The 22,930-nt window shown below is 43.8% G+C and overlaps 1 protein-coding gene across 2 annotated transcripts in view; it reads left to right on the forward strand.

Annotated features, from left to right (window-relative positions):
- Window positions 1–22,021, forward strand: part of Dcdc2c (doublecortin domain containing 2C) — a 121,491-nt gene extending 99,470 nt beyond the window's left edge. Inside the window, exons 11-12 of one of the 2 annotated variants that reach the window (XM_074049093.1) lie at window positions 14,228–14,275; window positions 20,221–22,021. In XM_074049093.1, coding sequence (XP_073905194.1) covers window positions 14,228–14,275; window positions 20,221–20,271 — 99 coding nt within the window. In that variant the 3' untranslated portion in view covers window positions 20,272–22,021. Of the gene's footprint in view, window positions 1–2,937; window positions 3,002–6,435; window positions 6,578–14,227; window positions 14,276–20,220 lie in introns of those variants that run through there. The other variant, XM_074049094.1, reaches the window with a different exon arrangement.
- Window positions 22,022–22,930: the final 909 nt, after the last annotated feature.

Raw genomic sequence — 22,930 nt, forward strand, 5'->3', positions numbered from 1 at the left:
AATGTCATGTGTGCACTTGAGAAGAGAACATGTTCTGTGGTTGTCTCCTGGACTGGTCTAGTGATAGCTTTACATCTGTTTCTTTGTTGATTTACTGAGCTGTTATATCTGTTAGTCAAAGTGGGATCTTGAAATCTCCAACTATTATTGTGGGATTGTCTTATTTCCCTTTTCAATTCTGTCAGTTTCACTTCATACTTTGGAATTTTGTCGGACTTCTTCACTTACGAGGGATATTTTCACAGGCTTTATTATTTCATGTTGATAGAGTCTTTTCTTTCAGATCTTTTAAAAGATGTCATTCCATTGACTTCTGATTTTCATTGTTTCAAGTAAGAACCCTGCTGTAATTCTTATCTTTGTTTATACATTATGGGTCTTTTCCGTTTCTGGCTTCTTTTAGGTTTCTCTGCTTGGTTTTCAGCAATTCAAAAATTTTGTGTTTTGGTGTTTTGAGATTTGCTGTTTCTTCTCTTTTTAAGTCTTATCTTTTTTATTCTATGGTTCTATTTGTCTTTCTAGGTATCATTGGAGTTTTTTGTATCTGTTGTTTGATATATTTCATCATTTCTGAAAAATTCTCAGTTATTACCTCATTAAATATTTCTGGGTCCTCATTTTCTGTTTCTCATCTGGAATTTCAATTCCACACATCTGATACCATTTATGATTGTTTTAGTGCTGTTGGCTGCTGTGTCCCTTTTCCTCTTTGTTTTTTTTCCAGTTGTCTTTCCAGTACTGACTTCTCTTCAAGTTTGCTGATATTTTCCTTGGTTTTCTTTATTTTATTGAAAAGTCCAACTAATCATCTGTTGCCATTTAAAAAAATCTAGCATTTCCCTTTGATTTTTTTCTTATAGTTTATTCTCTGTGGTGGGATTTCTCATTTATTAATGTGTGATGCTCACCTCTTCCCTTAGAGCAGGATTTGGCAAGCTTTTCTATAAAAAGATGGATAGTGAATATTTTAGTCTTTGGGACATAAGGTCTTTGTTTCAACTCTTCCCTATTGGGTTGTAGTGAGAAAGTAGACACAGGCAATGAGTGAGGAGATGGGTGTGGCATGTTCCAACAAAACGGGCACATGAAATTGGGCAGAAGGTCATGCTGGCTTGAGGATCTTAGTTTGCTTGCTCTTGCTCTGTGGCTAACACATTCATTAGAGTTGCTCAGAACTCCTATTGACTGGTTCCAATATGTCGGGCATATCTGTATCTGGCTCCATTGATTTCTTTATGACTTGGTGGTGGCTTTTCTTGCTTTTCTACATGTTTGAGAAATTTTGGTTAAAAGCTTCACCTCATACATAGCAGGGCTTGGAAAACTTCTTTTGTAAAGTGCGAGGAAGTAAATATTTTAGACTTTGTGGGCCCTCCCAGTGCTCTGTAACCATTGTATTGCAGAAGCAGATGCAGACAATATGTGAGTGGAAGGAACTCTTGAAATCCAAGAAAGCTGAATTGCAAAATCAGATGGCAGTCTGTCTTTGACATACAGGCTGAAGAGACTGAGATAAATAGTATATCTGCCTCCTCTGCGAGGCCTTTAGTGGGGGCTTGAATCAGTCTAGACAGGAGCTCCCTTTAGTGCTGCTGTTGCTATGGTTACCCTCCATGTGACACTGGCTGGGAATCTATTACCTTGTACTGAGTGGGTGGCTGATTTTCTGGGAGAGAGTTTCTCAATGTTCCTGTTCCACCTTAGGTACTCTGGTGCCAACCCCACCCCTGATGTAGACTTCTGTCACTTGTTACTTGATGTTTGGTGGCCTGCCAATTGTGGATGGATGGTGGGTTCTCTTTTCTATGTCACAGCCTGACGTTGAGGCAGGCTGTGTCCCTGGGTCTTGGGGAGGATTTCCCCATGGTTCTGTCTCTTCCCTAGCAGTAGGAGATCTGCCATGGTCTGGACCCAGAACGGTTACTTGTCCCTGACCCAGAGGGGTAGGGGTTTATTCTGTTTCCTTCTTCGCCCATAGTGGTTCTTCACCAGGCCTTGGGAACAGCAGGCTTCACCATTCTTCTCCTAGCAGCATAGAGTTTTGTCTCCAGAGGGCATTGGGCAGATCACTTAGGGTTTCTTCAGCCATGGCTGCCTCACAGGATCCTTTCTCTGTCCTTTTGTTCTGGCTCTCGTCTGTCTTGGACCACCCAGGGCGGTATGTGGGGAAGAGCCTGGGAAAGCATGCATCCCTCCTCTCTGGCATCTGCAGCTCCCACACGTTGTGCATTCTCATACTTGTGTACATTCACTAAAACTCTTGTAGAAATCTTCTCATCCCCTTCTTTGGAAGTCTCACTTCCTCCCAGGCCTGCCCCAGGAAGCCAGGCATCAGTCCTGCATCTCCTTGAAGAGGGCTGTCTGTAGGCTATTTGGTTGCTCTCTGGCCTCAACTCTTCCATGGGGTCAAAGTTATAATTTTGTAGGTTATCTGGCTATTTTCACTGCTAGTGTGGGAATGATTCTCCTTCCAGTTTTGTACCTTCCAAGTAAAAGCCGGTGATTTTTGATATGGAGTAAATTGGGGAGGGCAGGTTGTTGGTGGAAAACATGGAGTGACCCACAGGAGTCAGTGTGAACTGACAGCTTCAGTCCTGGTCTCCAGCCAGGTTGTCAAGTTGCGCTGCTGTGAGTCCAGCAGACAGGGGATTCTGAGGTCAGACTCCTGGAGCTTGTCTAGCTAGCAGTGATCCTGTGGACTTCATGTATTTTGGTCTGGATCCTAGGCCCTGTCAGAATAAGGCTGGCCCTGGCTATGGCCAGGAGAGGCAGGTGATTCTGAGTCATGGTTGAGGCATTGATGTTGTCAGTGGACTAACATTTGGTGCCAGTCTTAGGCAGGACCCAGCTGTAGGTGACCATCTGGATCCTGAGGACTCTTGCTTATGGTCCGCGGGAAAAAGTATCAGCTGCTAACGCTACTGGTTTCTGTTTCAGGGAGACAATTCACGAATGTCTTTTAAGAAAAGTTTTCCCTTAAGACACAGCACAAAGAAAACAGGTATGTTATATAGATGTTGAAGAAATAGAAATGTATGTATTCTGTAATAAGTCAGCCGTGGATGAGGATTCCTGTACGATCCTACTGTTAACAGCTAGTCTGTGACAGGTTAAATTTGAAAAATAGATAAAATATGCACAGTGCTAGATGGACAGAAGGCCTTTCTTCCTGCCCAACATCCCTGCTCTCCCCCCCACCCCCAAAAACTCCACAACAATATCACCGAATTTTAGATTCCTTTCCTGTTTTTTTTTTGGTAATTATTAACTGATAGTCATAATTTTTTGCATTCATAGTTTAGAAAGCAATTTGCAAGGAGCCTTCATGTATTTGACTTTCTGGTATGATATAGTAACCACGAAGAGTGGAAAAATGACATATTACTGTATTAAATGACATAATGTTTGGGAAAAGTGCTTTGCAAAGTTTAAAAATCCTTTGTTGGCATTCACTATTCGTCATTATTATATAGATGAATATTTTACAAGTGAGGAGACTGAGGTACAGATTGGGTAGCTATCCTGGCTTTTCTGATTTGAAATGTAGCTGGAGCTCACTCACAGGCAGATCCTCCGAGCCTTGCAGGTCCCGTGTCCACGGCATGGGTGGGAGACTTGGCAGCTCCTTCCATCGTATGCATTGTGGCTAAGCTCAACAACTTTTGTGCTCTATGGATGTGATTTACTCCCACAAATAAAGTACCCCAGAAATGAGGGGAGGGCGGGGGTTGGGGGAGAAGTGACCCAAACAACATATACATATATGAATAAATGTGAAAACAAAAAACAAAAAAAAATGCAGTGATTAAAGCCTATGGGACAGGAGTCTCATGTAAGATCACCCAACACAGTTTGTGCTGCGCCTCTCTGGCTGGCCTCCTTCCCCCCTTCTTTCCCCTCCTTCCTGATGATTTAGTAGGTGAGCACCAGGTGGAGGAGCCGAACATCACTTCTCCTGAGGAAAGGCATGGGAAGACTGTTTCCATGGGGAGGCGAAGGGCTCTGGTCCACGGGTGCAGAAGCCATGCTCCCCGGGTCCTGTGTGCAGCCACCACACATCACGTCCCCTGGCTGACTTGTCTTAGCATTTGCACACTGTCAGCATTAGGTTGAGTGAACCCTTGGGAGGACAAGGGACCATAGGAGCACCCGAAACATCTGTGGAGGCGGAGAACACGTGGGTCTTGTAGGGCTCCAGGTGAGAGGCTGCCGCGAGCCAGGACAGGAGGTGCAGGGGCCTGTGTGTGCTGGAGAAGCAGCTGGGACACAGGAGATCAGGGTGCAAGGTGGCAGTGAGAGCTCTCAGTGGGTGTGATCTTTCATAGTATTGCTGCCTGTGGCCTGGAAAAAAAAAGTCAGATCAAGGAAACCAGGCTACCTGGTGACATTCACTGTACAAAATACTATTTTGGGTTTCAGAGTTTCATTATAATTGCTGAAAGTGCATCAATCATTCTTTCAACAATACTTGCCTTTGAATGCTGGGGAAATACTTCCGTTGAAGGCTGGGGATCTTTACCTTTGGCTTTCTATTCTTCCTGGTAACATAAGAGAGAAAAATCATCATTCAGTCGACAAATGCCAACAAGATTATCAGAGAAGCTTTTTTTGTTTTCAAGAGAAGAGGTTTATAAAGTGGACCCCCCAGATACTAAAATACGAAGGTGGTGTTTGCACCCCATTGGAGGAGAAGTACATTTGGGCCCAAGACTGCCACCTAGTGACCAGAAAAGAACCCATCTGGCATCACGAGTAAGTCCGAGGGAAGTGTCCAGTAGAATAAAGTAGAAGTGGTCCAACCCACGGCCTCTCTTTTCTTTCCGTCAATTGATTTTTAACTGAGGAATCTCTGCAGGTGACACTTCGCCTCAGCAGAATGCATGTGCAAAATCGAACCCCTTTTCTGCTTTCTGTCCTTGCCCTGCCCTTCCCAGACCAGGGCTTGGGTACTTTGTAAAAGCCCATGAAATTCCACATAGTTTTATTGAGCCTTCAGTTTATAAAACATGTATCGAATCAGAGCTATCAAATAAATAGCCCGATGATGAAAGTGTATTGAGCCATCTGCTGTCGTAATAATTTAAGAAAACATAAACATATAAAATGCCTTTGCACACAGCGCTTTTGTTTTTCATGATAACAACCTTGCCAGGTGACTATTCTCATTTTATAGAGGAGAAAAGAGTGATTACCTGCCTTGTTCTTGGTGACAAAGTTGACAAAAGAGGCACAGCACCTGCTTCTCCTGCATCTGGTGGGGTATGGCTCGCCCCTGGGCTGGCCCTGTAGGTGTGGGCTTGCCATGGGTTTTGCCCTACTGTTGGCCTGAGCAGCCTGATGACGTGCATCTTATGAGCGCCTGGCTTGTTTCCAAGTGCCTTGTTACCCTTTGGGCTCCACCATTAGCTCTATAGTTCAATCACAGCCTTCAAGGTCTCCACACAGTTTTTCACTCAAGCACGTAACACTGGCTGTTGAAGTTAATCAGCCAATCTGAGGCTGCCAGAAATTGTGGCCCCTTACGCTGATTTATTTGTGAGGAGGGAATGAGCCCATTTCACACCTCACTTGAAAGATGTTGTTCTGCCTTCTGAGTGCGTCCAGGTGTGAGTGACTATCAATCCTACCGAGTTCTGTGAACTCAGGTGCTTAGCAGTCCTGAGATTGCAACCAGTGCCAACGCTTGCTTCCGAAACACTGCAGTGCCTTCCTATATTTTGTCAGAGTTTGCAAGTTCCAATTTTTTTTTTGCAGGAGAATGAGGCAATTTTAAGCCCCTGAAGTTTAATTCCAGGCAATAATGTTTTCCTTAGCTCACTGGGAATAATTTTTGGCTGTGTATCCATCATGGTTCTGTTTCTCAGTTCCTACCTTCCTCAGAGAATCCTTCAGCATCCTTTCCTCCTTGGAAAGAGGAAAGATGGCCAGTGGATGAAACCTTGCTGTTGGGAGCTATCAGTTATGCATACATGTGTGACGCTAAGTCATTGGTTCAACTCCCTCTGAAGCCTGTTGGATCTCAGTGACAGGAGCGTGCAGAGAAGTTGCTCGTGGGAGCAGCTGGACCACAGACTGCAGCAATAGTGCAGCTAGGCTCTGGAGGGAGCTCAGGTCCATGGGAGGATGCTAAGCACCCAGAACCCATTTCACTGAACAGACCTTTATCATGCCCCAAGATAAGGACAACTAGAAGAGACTTAAATGGTTCCTGTTAGCTTGATGCTCTGGCCGTGATCTTGGTGCTGAGATGCTCACATGAAGCAGGTCTCAGTGCTTCTGTGTAGTCTCCCAGGTTTAGTGGGTGAGAATGTAGACAGTTGGTCTTCCTTTTGATCCTGTAAATTATGAGTGCTTTCATTTGAGGGATTTATTGTTATTGTCATTACTGCTATTTTTAGCCAATCCATTCAGTGATGCTCTGTGATCTTTACTTAGGTATAAAACGATGCTTAGGACCACGACAAGGTGCAAAGGAGACCGAGCACTGAGCCTGCATCCAAAAGACCTGGTAGTGGCCCTGGACCTGCTGTCGAGGGGCTATGTCAACTTAGGCCGGTCGCAGGGGCTCCATGTCCTTGTTGGTAAGATGAGGCCGAGGAACTAGATGCTCTCTTGACACTCATGAAACCCATGTGGGCAGTTCTTCCCACTTTCTTCCTTGCCCCGCCTTCTGTGCTGTTGCCACATGGAGGCTATACATCATGGAACAGCTGGGGACCACAGCTACCCGCTAAGGGCTTGGTGGTCAATTTGGGCTGTGTGGTTGGGCTGATGTTGACTTGCTTGGGGTTTCAAATTTGAGTTTCAAATTTGGAGTCAGTTCTAGAGGAAAGTGTTCATTACACTGGCTTTCTCCCTACTACTCTCCTTGATACTCACCATGCATCTTTCCTGAGAATCTCAGATCACTCTTTGGGAACACAAGTAACACACTTCCTGTATGATACTTGACATATAGGTGGCCCTTGTTCAGTCTCCTGGGGGTAATCTTGAGTGACCTTTGGGTTTTGTAAATTGTTTCTTAGTGATAATGGTGCAGGTGGGGGTCATATGCAATTTCCTCATTATTGAGCAAAGACAACATGCTTTATGTACACGGGTGCATGGATGGGTCATCTCCGTCACCTTCCTGGCAGCCATGGACATGGGGTTCAGGCCCTCTCCCATATGTAGATAACCTCCTCCAAATGGACTTGGAGAAGCCATGATTGGATATGTTAAAATTTCGAGGAAGATGCTCACGTGTAATTATTTAACAGTTACTCTTAAAATATTTGAGAATTGAAAGAGAAATGAGCTGTTAGAGGAATCAACCTTAAAAGGCTCCTTACTAGTTTAGTCAAGTATGTGTGCAGCACAGCAAGAGGACAGAGTTCTTCCCAGCCAGCCTTTCTCCCCCAGCACCTGGGTGTGTAAAGCAAGTCACTCTACCTCTCTGTGTGTTACTTCCCTAGTTTGCAAAAGTAGCATCACGTAGCGCTATTTTAATGGCAGATGAAAAAAGTAACCTACAGGTGCCCAGAAAGCAAAAACCAAATGCAGATGTAGAGTCATTCTTCATTCTTCACTTATTCTTCTGGATCTATCCTGAGTTCTCCACGTCTGCTCTAATGTGTGATATAGGAGCCTGCGTGCATCCCTGGGCTCAGGGGAAGGGACCCTTTTATATTTGGGGTGCAATTTTATCTGTGTCCTAATTAATTTCTGGCCAACTCTTCACACCTACTTTTGACCCGTCAAAGACAGGAGGAAGCCTGGGCCTGGTGATCGGGGCCACCATGACATTTGATGGTTACTGCACACCAAACACTGAAGTTGAAACACTTGGCAACACTGAATGGCCCAAAAATGCATTCTTGTCTTCTTTTACCATTTACTTTGGTTAAATTCCCTGCATATTTCACAGAAACAATATCTGTGGCACAATAAGTTGCCATTCCTTTCAAATTTGGACTCTGATATGTTTTTTTCATATCACATGGTGCAGAGCCAATAATGCACGTGGAACCTAGACAAGGAAAGACTTTAATGATCACTTGGCCAGTCTCTTCCTCATTTGTGATTTCTCTCCTGATGGGAGATCCAGTACTTGCTAAGCCCTCCCAGAGTGCTGGCAGAGAGCTTGTGCTCCAATATTCCCTTTATATCAAGTAACACCCCTCAAGGCCATCTGCAGTGAAGCTAATCCCTGATTTTAAATTCATTTCCATGCAGGGCATATTTATCTTGCATTTGAGAAGAGTTTTTAGTTTCCAACTGAGTATTCTCTTCCTTAAACCAAACCAAACTCTTCAGTCCTTCCAACAGTAGTCACTGATTTGTAGTCACTGTCCTCAAATTTATTTGAAAGCCTCTGTGTCTGTGACCCCCAACACTGAGTGTGGGACTCCAGATGGAGATGAGCGGGGCAGGCTCCTCCTGCAGGGAAAGGGGGATGGCAGTGGTGTTGTATGAGTTTCCTGTGGCTCCTGTAACAAATTACTACAAATTTAATAACACAAATTGATTATCTTATAGTTCTGAAGGTCAGAAGTTTGATGTAGTCTCATAGGCTAAAATCCACTTATTGGTAGGGGCTCCAGGGGAATCTTTTTTTTTTCTTTTTGCCTTTTCTCCCTCCATGTTCAAAGGCAGTGGCATTGCATCTTCCTGGTCATTCTTCCTTGCTGATGTCTCCCTCTGACTCTCCTCTTCTGCCCCCCTCTTTGACTTTTAAGGGTCCTTGTACTGACATCAGGCCACTTTGGTGGCCCAGGACACTGTTCCTCTCCATTGCAGCCTAACATAATCGCAGGTTTGGGAATTGGGATGTAAGCGTCTTGGGGTGCCATTATTCCAAGTACCATAACCATCAGTTGGTTTGTGCTAAGCATAGCTTCCTTCTCCTGTAGTCGTGTAATCTAATGATTAGGACCCAGGTGTTTCGTGTACTCTGAACCGTTTGTGGCATGGGTTTTGTGTACAGTCTTTCACATTCCATTCCCACTGCCACTGTGTCAGCCATTCAGGGATTGGAACCCATCCTTCTTCATGTTGGCTCACACCTTTAACCTTGCTTTAGGAGATGTTGGCTCTAACTTCCTGTGAAGTATGTCCTAAGTGGAGAACACGTGCATGCACATGCACACATGCACACATGTGCACACACAGCATTATCAGCTGGATTACTATACATCAGCACAGCTAAAAGACACACATGAAACTTCAGCGGCCAGATGAGACAGGTAGCTTTCTTAAAATCCTCTTTGTAATTAGGACTAATGAAAATGAAATGTCTATTTGAAGTTTTTCCTAAACAGAAATGTCACAAGTTGCAGGGGACCCTGAGGCTGGATGGTCAGGAGAGCTTTCCTACCACCAGGGACACTGTATGTTGCTGAAGTCAGCAGCTTCCAAGGCCCAGGGAAGGTTGCCTGGGGTCTGCTCTGTGTTCATGTCGTGTACCTACACCGTGGCACTGGTTTTGAGCAGAGAAGGACTGGAAAGAGCCTGCTCTCCATTTCATTTTTTAAAAATAGACCTTATTTTGGAGAAAAGTTTTAGATTCACAGCAAGATTGAATAGAAAGCAAGAGAGCTCATATATATTTCTTGACCACACGAAATTGGTGACTCACCCATTATCGACATCCCCACCAGAATGGTACATTAGTTACAATTGATGGGCATACATTGACATAAGGTCACCTAAAGCCTTATAGTTTACATTAGGGTTCCCTCTTGACATCACACCTTTGGGTTTTGACAATGTCTAATGACACAAAGCCACCATTTCAGTACTACATGGAATGGTTCCACTGCCCTAGCTCTGCCTAGTAATCTCTCCCCCAGCTCCTGGGAACCACTGACCTTTCACTGAGCCTATAGATTGCCTTTTCAGGAATACCATACAGTTGTAACCCTACAGTATGTGCCTTTCTAAACTGGTTTCGCTCATTCTCTTTTCAAGTCCTTTTTCTGGCACACTTATGGAGGACTTGCTCAGTTCTCCTTTGGTGCTCAACCTGAGGGTCTGTCTGCTCAGGCTTTGTGGCAAGGAATGCAAAGCCACCTGGAAGGTCATTTAGCTCAATTTGCTTGCATTGCACATATGGAAACTGAGGCAGGCATAACTGTGAACTCACTGGGTTTTATCAAGATCTGTAATGAAAGCTTAGCCTTTGTGGCTCCCATTCCAGTGCTCTATCACGTGTCAAAAGGCTGCTGAATAAGTGAGTAGTTGGCAGAGAGAGAGAGAGAGAGAGAGAGGAAGGGAGAGAGGAGGGCCATAAATAACATGAACAGAATGAAGAGTCTGGATGTAGACCATAAAACGCACATCAAAAGAGGAAGGGATAGAGAAGGGAGATGTTGGCTGTGTACATATTGGGTGGTGGGTCTGTGCCAAGTGTTTTACTTCTGTTCCTTCTTTTCTTCCTCTTGTGAGGATCCTGTCCAGGACCACGGGCATCAGTGCTCTAAGTTTGAATCAGGGGAGACTCAGAGAGGTGCTTACTTTGCCACGGCCACATTACCATAAAGCGGAATTTACTCCCATGAGTACGTGCGTTTCCCTCTTGAGGCAGTGGAGCTCCTCTCCCACACCACTGAGATCAGAACCTGTGAGTTCAGATGGGTGCCATCTGGGTGAGTTTATCATTCTGAAAGTGGTGGAGCTTTCGCCTTTCTTTGAACCATTCACCAACAAGACAACCAGACCAACTCATGGGGTGTTCCTGTGTCTCTTGCTCCTTTAAATAATTATAAAGAATTTTGTCCTTTTGCCAAAAGGATCTGAGCTGGTTCACAATAAAAACAGAGGTTAGAGAATATTGAAAACCTTTAAAAGAAGAATAAAAATAGAAAACAAAGTCAGAGAGAAGGAAAAACTGGGCTGAACGAGTGGCTGAAGGACATGGTGACAGGAGGCCTGGGGAAGACTGGGCTCACCTGTGGGTTCCACCCCTGCTAACCTCCATTTCTTGCCATTAGACTTAACCTTTTCTAATACAAAAATCTGAAATCCAAAAGGCTCCAAAATCTGAAACTCTTGAGTGCTCACTTGATGCTACAGTGGTAAATCCCACATGATCTCGTGTGATGGGTGTCAGTCAAAACCCAGTGAGAATATTTTATGAAATACCTGCAGGCTGAGTGTGTAAGGTGCATATGAAAGGTATGTGGATTTTATGTTTAGTCTTGTGTCCCATCCTCAAGATACCTTTTCATGTATATGCAAATATTCCCAAATCTGAAAATGTTAGAAATCTGAAACATGTGTGGTCCCAGCATTTTGGGAGGGGGACACTCCACCTGTGCTTGAGTTTGTAGTTGGTGACAAGAGGTAATTGTAAGCTACATGTTCAGAAAGAGGGGCTCTTGTCCCACTAACTGTCACACACGGCTCCGTTGGGTCTCACTCTTTCATATTTAAAGGGATGGATAAAATCGTTGGTTTTCAATCTTTGAAAGAAAACACTTAGTGGAGGATTCTGACTAGCAGCACCTACCAAGTGATGGAGGTTAAGATCACGGGGATGGAGTAACATTGGTGTTGTGTGATCTCCTCTGGGCACATTGTCTCTGTGCTATTAGTCCCCAAAACCCATCATTCCAGTCTTTTAGAGAAAATATCAGGTACACCAAAATTGAGGGACATCCTACAAAATACCCAGCCAGTCTTCTATGAATGTGTCAAGGTCATGAAAACAAGGAAACACTGAAACACTGTCATATGCGTCCTAGGTTCCGAACGGAAGGAGACCTTGGTGAGGAATCTGGTGAGAACCAAACGAAACCTGTGACTACAGCGGTGTATGAATGTTAATCTCAGTTCTGAGAAAAGTGCTTCTTAGAACAAGCTCAACAGGTTTCATTGTTTTATTTTCATTCAAGAATGTAAAGTACATCAACCATATTTGCTATTCTCTCCTTCTCCATTTACCCTTCCCATCCCTCTAGTCCCCACTTTCCCAGACAGGCCGTTTTACATTCCTGTCCTTCATTGTTTAAAGAGTATATTGATTGTGCAAGGGTGTTTTGCCTTGGTATTTCACACATGCATATATCATACTTGAACGAGATTAGCTCCTCTATTGCTTACTCTCTATCACCCTGCTCCCCGTTATTCAACAGCTTTCAGTGCATTTTGTTATGCGATTTTCACACACAGATGCAATGTATTTTGATATTATTTATTCTCTGTCATTCTCTTTTCCTTCCCTGCCTCCCCCTCATTCCCTCAGACAGACCTGGTATTGCAATCTTTTCCCTCTCTGTGTGTTGTATACATGTGTGTGTATGTATGTGTGTATATATGCTTATAAGATCATATATGTATCTATGAATACTTTTATATTTTAGGTCTAGCTTCCACATATGAGGGAAAACATGCGACCTTTGTCTTTCTGAACCTGGCTTACATTGCTTAACATGATGTTCTCCAGTTGCATCCATTTACCTGCAAATGACATAATTTCATTCTTCTTTATGACGGAATAATACTCCATCATATGTGGATCTATATCCGTTGTGGGGCATCTGGTCTGTTTCCAAAGCTTCACTATTATGAATAGTGCTGCAATAAACTTGGGTATGCAGGTGGATAATAAGCATTTTTTTGAATACAGAAAATAAAAATACTTTAAGAATAAAATAATCTGTAGAGGTTGCAGGAGAGCCATAGGTGAACCAGTTACCCCGAGCTCAGCTCGGGAATGCCTTCCCACCACGGCAGAGGTTTAGTGGGTGCAAACTACGTTTTGATTAAACTGTGATTCCTGCAGGACTTGCTAAATGTCTTTGCTCATTTATTTAAGAACATTTGAGTCCACAGAGAATCAGTGGCTTAGGTAACAGCTACCACACGCAAAAATTAAATACTATCTCACTTTGGGCTCCTGACTGGTCACACGCAAATTAGACTTGAAACCAAAGCACTGGATTTATTGCCACAAATCCTAGCCTGACATCTTAATTCATAACTTCAGCTGCTGGATGTCTTGGCAGTCACAAAAGTAAGCAAGGGGAGGAAGCAGGTTTAAAGCTGTGCCTCGCACACAGTGCCTGCACAGTGTGGGAATCGCACGAGCTGTGTGTGTGACAGGGAGGTGGACTTCTCTGTGGACCACAGTTGAGCTGTCCAGACCGTCCAGTGTGGGGCTCTGTCCAGTTCATGGTGGCCTTTGGTGTCACGTGATTGTAACCAAGATGAGCTTTCTCTTGAAACTCTTGGTTCTTGTTCCCTTTTTTTCTCTGCTCCAATTCTCAGCTTCCCCCAGCTGCTGCTGTTGGCAGTTTGATCTCCGTGGTCAGCTGTCCTCAGGGCTCCCGAATCCCTTCCCCAGGGGCAGTCAGCCGCCATGCTGCTCATCCCATCCTTCTCATCTCACTGCTGAACAGCAGCCTTCAGAGCACCTTTGGTCTAGTTGCGTGGCTCCTGTGCCTTGCCTATTAGCAAAAACATTTCTGTGTTAATCGTGCCCACGGTAGTTGCGACACACGGATGCACTTGGGAGCGTCTACTAGAATAGAGCACGTGTATTCAGCTGGCTGGTGACTACACAGAGACTCCAGTGAACTTGGCAATACCCGAAATCAAAACAGGGTCTTTGGATGGGCTGTTATATGGGGCGGTTCTGTAGGAAACTGTACTGCATTTATTTCTGTTCCATCTGTGTGCATCGGTGTGTTTCATCTCAGAAGTGTTGGTGTACATTTGCACCTCTAGTTTAGTGTATTTTAGAGTGAATAATATACTTTTACTGCTATTTATGATCAAGGTTTCCACAAGCAGCTGCTTCAGAAGCTGAACAGGTTTCTGTTTTCTGGTGGTTTGGAGAGCCCAGCCCACAGTCCAGGTGGAGAGGGCCTGTCCCTACTACATCTGGTATAGCAAAGGAAATGCCACCACCTGCCATCGGCATCCTGACGAAGCTGTAGGAAGAGAGAACTAAATAAGCAAATGACTCAAGTGAAATAAGCCTTTCTCTTTGAAGAAGGAAATAGGAACATTGGTGTTCTGCCTACTGCTCTGTGATCTGAGGAAGTGCAGTAACCTGGCATAGATTTTTGCATAATAAAAGCATGATTGCATTTTAATAGGGTCAATTTAAATTGACCCTAAATTCTTTCTAGTCAACATGGTTACATTCCAGTAATTCTTTTAGCCATAGACCTCATGTTAAAATCTCATGATGCGTGAACCCTTTGATTATTTACTAATGTCTGGATTTTTGTTTTAATCTTAGCATCTCTCCAGAGCCTCAGCAAGAATAAAGATGTGGTTCCGTCTCCTGGTAAGAGATCATCTTACAATGATTCTTTATGGGGCTCTTTGGCATGGCTGAGGGTCAAGTGCAGGTGGCAGCTCTGGGTGTCTCTGTCCATCTGTGAGGGACCCCACTGCAGTGTCTGTAGTGAGGCTGCTTTGCTCCTTGCCCCATCCTGGGCCATCACCACCTCTCCATCCACAGGTGGGCTCCCTTGAAGGCTATTTGGTTTTGAAGGACTGCACTCTCATACCTGTGTGTTCAGCCCTCTGAACCATCTTTTGTATGACCTAAGGGTCATCTGACAAATGAATATTTTGACCCACCATGTGGTGGTGTACCTGCCAGTCAGTAGTTGACTTTAAGCAGACTTTTCACTGTTCAATTATGCATTTATTTTGATATGTCACTGCCTTTACTGTGACAATATTTTGTAAAATAGGAGTAGAGATATGTACATCTCCTGACACATGTGATAAGAACATAAACAGGCTTCAGAAAGAAGACCCCAGACAAATGTGGGGACCCTTGGGTGCACTACAGGTGACAAAGTATTAGCCACATTTAGAAGTCTATTGGCTATGGATTGAGCTCTGAAAGGAAATATTATATAACACATATGCAGTGCCTGAAGTACCTCACCGGTGATTGCACTGAGGAGGCAAGGTCAACTCAGGACTCTAACAATGCATTTTAATGTATATTCATATAGCAAAAATACTGCTACATTACTGTTCTGTACAGCTATGCATGTTAATATAGATCCTACTCATGTAAACGTGTTTTAGTGCCCCGATTCTACTTTTAGTTTTGTACAGTCGAACCTTGTGTTTGGGGAGCACTTCACGTGTGTCAGACCAGGGACTGCTTGCTGTCTCCCTCCTTACTGATTTCTTTACTCTTTCATTTACCAAGCATTCGCTCAGTTTCTTCCATAGACCTGTTGGGTTCTTGAAAAAGAATGAGTAAGACACAATCCCTGCCCTCAGGTGCCCACAGCCTAGAGGGGGAGGCAGACAGCACGGAGCGCCTTACCTGTGCACACTGTGGGCAGAGGTCCCCAGGGAGCCAGGTAGGGAGGTGCAGCCAGGCATGACTTCCTGGGGTTGGCAAAGGGCTACTTCAACCCCTTCAAACCCTCAGGCTTTGGTCTTCCTTTCAGCATATGGTCCTATCTTATGTGGGGCAGTCTTTATTTTTCCCTTTGTAGTGCCTCTCCCCCCAGCCGCCGTTCGCGTCTTTATTTTTGCTGTTTAAGCGAATATGTGCTAATGGGCATCAGGTCGTGTGTGTAAATTTCTCTTATCCACAGTGTGCCTTCATCACTTGTCACTGTAACTCTACAGTTCCTAAAGGTTCATATTTTTATCCCCGTTGTTCAAAAGAGAATTAACTGAAACCCAGAAAGGGAAGGTCCAAGATGAAGCTGGAAGTAGGACTCACTTGTTGTTATTCTTTAAGAACAAAGCCCAGAATGGAGCCTTGCATTCCAGACCGGGTGTGGTGCTGATTGGGGAGGACGGCTCCATTGTGCTGTTCTCAAGTTCACGTGCATTAGGCTTGGGCATAGATGTTCAAACCAGAATGGTCCAACAGAATGAGTCGAGTCGAGTTGGACACCTTGGAAATAAACCGTATTGAGAAAGATGGACTGTCTGGGCCAAGGAGAGAGGCTGCAGGAATGGAGAGACTTGTGATCAAGAAGCATGGTGTGAAGGATCAACAGGAACTTGCCAGGAAGACTGGATAGAGGAGGGACGCGGGCAGAGGGATCAGTGTGTCAGATGCATGGAAGAGTGATGGTACATTTAGAGAGGAGCAGAGGAGCGTGTGAGGAAAGGCGAGCATGGAGAGAAGATGGAAGTGCAGACAGGGTCAGCTGTTAGGTCCTCTGTGTTAGTGACAGTAGGTGAGGCTAAGTTGTAGTGAAGAATGTGCAGCCCCCAATCTCAGTGACCTACAGAGTAGAGAATTGTTTCATGATGGCTTGGTGGCTGTCCTCCACATGGTGACTCGGACCATTGGGGATGTGGTGCTGCTGTCTTCAACACTTGGTCCCTGAGTTTGTTGCTAGAGGGGAAGGGCACTCAACCATCTCAGCCAGAAGGGATACATTATCACTCACGTCCCTTTGGTCAGAACTGGTCATTTGGCCCACTTAGAGCCAGGTGGCTTGGAATGTAATCTCTGGTATCTCTGTCTTGGTGGTCAGCTGGCCCTTCCAGCCAGACCCTAGTTTGTCAACTGAAGAATTTTGGTTTTTATCCTCTAGGTAATATTAGAGCAGGGAGATGGTATAATAAAGTTTATCTCTTTAAAAGTTCACTCAAAAGCAAGGGGGTATGGGGAAGATAAGGGAAAATGGGGTACCCCAGAATTCTCTCTATTAGATGATGACCCATGCAGTGGGGCTACATAAGAGCTAATGGATTTCTGGGTCTACACCAAATTGTCCAGCTGTGGGCATATACTGGATATGAGGAGTTGAGTATCTGGGTTGGGTCTGGTGTTGCTTCTGAAGACAAAGGGAGAGCAGATTTTGGTGGGAAGGTGGTCTGTAAATGTGCTGAGTTTAAACAGGAGATAGGAGCAGGCTTTGGAGGGAGGGCACTGTGTCAATGTACTGCGTTGTACATGCACCAGTTGAGTTACCTGGTTTCTCTCAAGCGCTGTGAGGCTTCTTGCTGAAGACGTCTTTTTGTGTTGTTCCCAAGATGGTACATTCTTCGATTTTCTCTGCCTGGTGGCACTCATCCCTGCAGGATCCCTGGTCCATGTGCTCAGCCAGTGAGATGCTAACGTATAGGTGTTCTTCCTGGGCTCCAAAGGCTATTTTCCATGTTGGTGTCTCTTCTTGAGACATGGCCTTGGAGTTTCTTGTGCTCGATTTCTTTTTTGTTTTAATAAAAGAGCCTTCCCCGTCTCAGTTTCTCAAAGAAAAATCAAGTCTTTCCTCTGTGATTTTTCAAGGTTTAAGTGATTAACAGATGGTATCTGTGTAGTTAATATCTGGCAACACCTTTCATTCTTGCTTTTCTCAGACTTCTCTGTTCTATCCCATTCTGTCCATTTTACACTTGCTGAGATAGTGTTTCCATACGAGTAAAAGTGATGATACATTCAAAGGAACACCACCCTGTTCTTTTCACCCTCAGTGAAAATTTTTTATTTTGTCATGGCCGCTACAAAATCCCTGATATGGTAGCAACATTGATATTTTTGTGACTAATTTCAGTTGGTTTAGATGACTGCTATGTTTACTGGTGATTTTGTTTTATTTTTCACTGAAAACAAGAGAAAGAACAATCTGACATTCTAGAGGAAAAAATCACACCTGTACCGTTAGAAACCCCAGTAGAAACAGAAGACCAAAGAGAGTCACCACAGGGATGGCAACCACAGGAAGAATCATCACCAACACAAGATGAAACACTAGATCAACAAGAATCCCCTGGACAGGCATCCTTGGGAGAAGCTTTGCAAGGAGAGATACCTGAGCAAGCAGAATCCCCTGGACAGTCGTCCTTGGGAGAAGCTTTGCAAGGAGAGATACCTGAGCAAGCAGAATCCCCACCCACCATCCCGAGAACAAACATCTGAGCATGAGGGCTCCATGGGCAGTCATCCTTGGGACAACCTCAGAAGCAGATGACTCACGGATAACAGATCAGACAAGCACAATGAAGACAAAACATCTGCAACATTGTGAAGGGCAACAGTCAGAGCTGGGAAGGATCACAGAGCAAATGAAAATAAAATTAGACATTTTTTCATATTATACTGAGGTATGCCAGTAGAATATTAAGATTGTGAATTTGATATTTTGATGGCCAGATTTAAAGCTAAAAACGTGTAAGATTAAATTCATCTGGAATTGTTTCCTCTGCTTCCCAGTGGTAAGCCTGGAAGGGGAGGGTGTGGTTACCAAGGTATAGTGTATCCGTGTTACCCAGCACAGACCTTCCCTTCTGGTGTCTCAGTGGGACTTAGCCACCCTGCCAATGGTCCATATTCCCCTAGTCACCTATGATTCATCCAATTTGCAAGTGAATTAAGGTATCTTATAACAATTATACACATATGTTTATATATGAACAAAGGTACGCACGTCACATATGTATGTGTGTGCACATAAATGTGTACGTCAGGAATGAACACTAGAACCTGGAGGAATTGTACATTTTTATTGGGTACAAGAATGAACTCTCAAGTCAGACTTCACTAGCTTGGCTTCCTCATTTATTAAGTGTGTAACCTAAGTGTGTCCCATAATGGTGACCCCAAGGCACAGTGTCTGCTGTGAGCCTTGGTCTCCTGCTCCGACAGTCCATGATTCCCATTCTTCATCACAAGCAGCCCTCGGAGAGGACAGGGACAGGGCTCTCGCACACACAGTCAGCAAACAGTGCAGTTCAGACGAAAGCCCAGGGATCCTACCCTGATCCACTCTCTTGCCACAACACCATGCTAGTCTCCACCACAGGCCTTGGGACAGCCGGAGAGAGGTCACAGGCAAAAGTAGTGAGAAAGGCCAAGGTTAAGAAGGTTCTTTTTCAAGCACCAAAATAGGATCCTGGGATGAAGTGAACTCAGAGAAGACAGGCTCTCTACAAGAAGCTTACTTAAAGACAAGCTAAGGACAGGCTGGAGATGTTTCTGTTTGGTGACAGTTTCCTCCTGTATTGAGAGACAGTCACGTCTCTCAGCACATGGACTACACACATGGTGAAGGAATGGTGTGATTTCTCCTTCCACAGGTCACTGTGGGGCTTACCCTGCAGAGGAAGAGTTGGTGTGATCTTTAAGTAGACTGTGACAATCCTAAAAGCTGGGTTTCCTCTTTTGCTTTGCAGTTGCGAAGCTCAGTTAACCAAAAGAGTCAGTGACCACCTCGGTCTAAGGTGGAATGGCCTGCTGGTCTTCTCTAGTAAATGACACTTCTTAGTGTCCAGCACGAAGTGCTTTATTCCAAGTAATTACCCAACAGCCTATGGGTCAGGTGTTGTCATTAGCCACAGTCACTGGATGAATAAGTAGAGGTGCAGACTAGCTCACCCACAATTCATTTTTGGTAATACTGGGGTTTGAACTCAGAGCTTTGCACTTGCTAGACAGGTACTCCACGGCTTGAACAACACCTCCCTTTTTGTTCTGGTTATTTTGGAGATATGGTCTTACCTTTTCCCCAGGCCAGCCTAGGTTAACAACGTACACCATTATGCCCAGCGTGTCTCCCCGCCACATTGAGATGGACTCTCGTGAAGTTTTGTTTTTGTTTTGTTTTTCCTGGGTTCGCCTGGAACAATGAACCACCCAATCTCAGCCTCCCAAGTTGCTAGGGTTGCAGGTATAAGCCACCAGTATGTGTAGCTTATTGATAGGCATTTAAAATTTTAAAATTTAATTTCATATCCATAAATAATATGCAACCTGTTGAATGAAACAAAGGAAATTGAACACTGAGCATTTTACTGTAGATTCCTTTTGATTTAATGGATATATGTATTTTTTTTCAAGATGAAATACTGCCCCTAGATGAGGTGCACACTGGGATTTAGTTTTGGAGTGGTCCAGGTGTTAGGTGGCTTAAAGGACAAAAGAGTTACTCAGAATCGTGACTGAACAGAAGATGGAAACTCACCAGACCATAGCGTCGGAGCACCTTGAACACTGTGGCGCCAAGGAGGGGGGAGACAGGAAGGCAGGGGCAGCAAAGAGCATTTTGGCCACCTGAAGGGGTGGCCCCTCACACTGAGCAAAAGCCAATTTCAAATTTCTGTGTTGTTTTCTGCACTGGGGATTGAGTGGCAGCATGTGGGCATCTGATCCTCTATGGTCAGATGTCACCTGATGCTGCAGGTCCTGGGTTGTCACCTTTCTCACAGCTAGAATCCTGCAAGAACTGGAAGGACATGTGACCAAGCCAGGCTGGGGAGAAGTTCCCTGTTAATCTGCTTTTCCGTGTCTTTCAGATGGCTGCAAATGGGAAGGATAAACTAACAGTCGCCTTTACATCTGCCTGAAGTCGGTCTTTCTTTAGTCATGGGCTTCCTCCTCATATGGACATTTTAACAGCAAGAAAATGTCATCTGGGGAAAAGCCGGAGCCCCACAGTGGGCTTAGCAGATGAGGGTTTCCAGTCGAGCCCATCGTCCTAATTTCCTTTCTTGGTGATGTTCTTTTTGGTAAACAATGGAAAGAATGAGATGTGGTTCTCGAAGCCGCACAATGATCTTTCAGAAAGCCAGAGGGGTTTGGAATGGCCTGCGTACATCTCCCCTTCGATATTTCTTTCCAATACGCATGGGAAAACGCTGGTTTTTGTGCATCCTGGAGGTTCTCATAAACAGAGGTACCTAAATTTGAAAACATTTTACCTTTCGAATGACTGTCAAAGTGAAAAGAAAAAAAAATCCAGGGTTAGCTATGGAAATGTTTTTATTAATTATTTACTTATTTTTACAAGGGCAAAAATAATAGCAATGTGCCTTCATTGGACTTTATATATTCATATGTACATATATATATGTGTGTATATTTCTTCCAGTCTAAATGTAAAAAATTTATCAATTTTAGTTAGCAAACATTTTAATTTCAGCAAGTTATATATGTCTCTAAATCAGTCTGTTCTTTTCTGGGACATTAAAGAGTTGTTTTCCTGTCACACACATAGGCTTTTGTCCCTCTTTGTTTGAATTCTTGTCATATCGGAAGAAGCCATAGGCTGAAAAGCTTTAAGTTTCAGTAAAGAAAACTCCTGTGCGATCAACAAGGTTAAAATTTCACGATAGATTACATGTCTTCATTGCCAAGATACCGAGCACTATTGTGTTAAGAAGTTAAATGTATTCACAGCTAATGTTGTTGTTCAAATAGTTATACCTATTGGAAACAGGCTTAATGGTTTCAAATTACGTTTTTGTGGGTGCTTAAATGAGTTTTAGAGATTGGTTTGAATTAAAATCTATTTTTATTTATTTTAAAAGTCAACTGTCTAGATTGTTCTGAAACTCACATTGCCTTCTGAAGATAGCCAGATTTAGAATCTTTAAAGAACTGTGCTAGTTTACAATCCTACATTCACCCATTCTAAATCAAGTGGTCTTTTGTGAAAAGTTGATCATGAACCTCTTCCCCTGTAAAGTAATTTCCTTTGTTGGAATTGTACAGCACTGCTGTGTGAATTCCCAGAACTTCCGTCAGTGTGTCACGGCTCGGACACAAGCTGAAGTCCTCCTAGGCACACCCGAGTGACTGAAGGCCTCAAGCACTCGAGAACTTGAAGGCTTTTAGGAATGTTTCTGTAACTTTAAAACATATTAAAACCTGTCTGTTTCCCTTTTAATGAGGTTACAAGTGTGTCTCAATGTCAGTGTGTGTTTGTGGGAAAGACTGAAGAGAAAAAGACTTTGCCTTTTATTTTCCTAAAGCAAGGCACAGTCACTGGTTGGATAATGACTCAGGTTGCTTCCACGTATTTAATGAAGTATGCCATGGGGTCAGCAACTGAGAAAGAAGAGTGGTTACAAGAAATTTTAAGATAAATTTAAAGGTACACAATAAAAGCTTAAATAACCTTACAAGGAAAACGGGCAATGCTGAGGACCAATTTAAAGGTTGGATCTCAAGATTTGAAAAGGATGATGCAGAGGAAAGTAAGGATAGTTAGTTCATTAAGTTAGAAGATAAAAGAGATTTCTTTGAGACAAAGTTTGCAATTTTAGAGGGTAGACTAAGGAGATATCAAAGGAAAGATGTGATGTTTCAGACCTCAAGAAGCATTTTCATGATGGAAGTTTGACTAGATAGTTGTAAATTTTCTTAAAAAGATAAAAGTTGGGAAAGAATTACAAGTTGATATTATATCAGAAGGAATGACTAAAGAAATACAACACAGGAAGAGAGACAAAGCTTAAAGAGGGAAGATGGAATGACCTTCTGAAAGAGAGCTGGAGTCCTGAGGCCCTGGGGAGGACACCCTTTAGGGCCAAGGATTTGGGAGTAAGTGCTATTGGAAAGACATCTCTAGAGACAGAGAGCCATGTGAAATCAGATTGGTAAAGGCTGAGAAGGTGAGGATAGAGACCTTCAAGCACTGTCAGATGAGTCAAAGATGGAACAATATTTTAGGCAGGAAATCAGATTTAGCCTCTGCCGCTGGAAAATTTGCCTGGGTAGTTGACACAGTCAAGTGTAAGGGAGCTTATACAGTCAAGGGAAAAGGAGAACTGAGAGGAGGGAGGTGGATAGGGGTAATGATAGTTTATGGAAACTTGGGCTTAATGGAGGATTGGTGGCATATACTGCCTGGGTGGATTTATCTAGCACAGAGTTGAGAAGGCACAAAATTTGTTTGACTCAAAGATGCTCTGGCAGACTCTAGACTCACTAATTTTATATCCTTCACTAAAGGTGACCTCACAAGGCAAAAACTATAGAAGAATGTCAAAAAACAAATATTAGAGCCAGAAGAAAAGGGAAGGGAGAAAAGAAAGGTAATGGAGGGGAAAAATATCAAAGTACACCGTACACATGTGTGGAAATGTCACAGCGAAACTCCTTCATTACACATATGCATTAATAGGAATGTAGAAAAGGATCTCAACACATGGTGTTCTCAACACTTGGGCACCTAAGAAAGTAAGCAGAGAGGGGAGTTGAACATGTCTGCTGAGCCTTCTG

Source organism: Castor canadensis, chromosome 12 (genome assembly GCF_047511655.1).
Source record: "Castor canadensis chromosome 12, mCasCan1.hap1v2, whole genome shotgun sequence".
Taxonomy (NCBI): domain Eukaryota; kingdom Metazoa; phylum Chordata; class Mammalia; order Rodentia; family Castoridae; genus Castor; species Castor canadensis.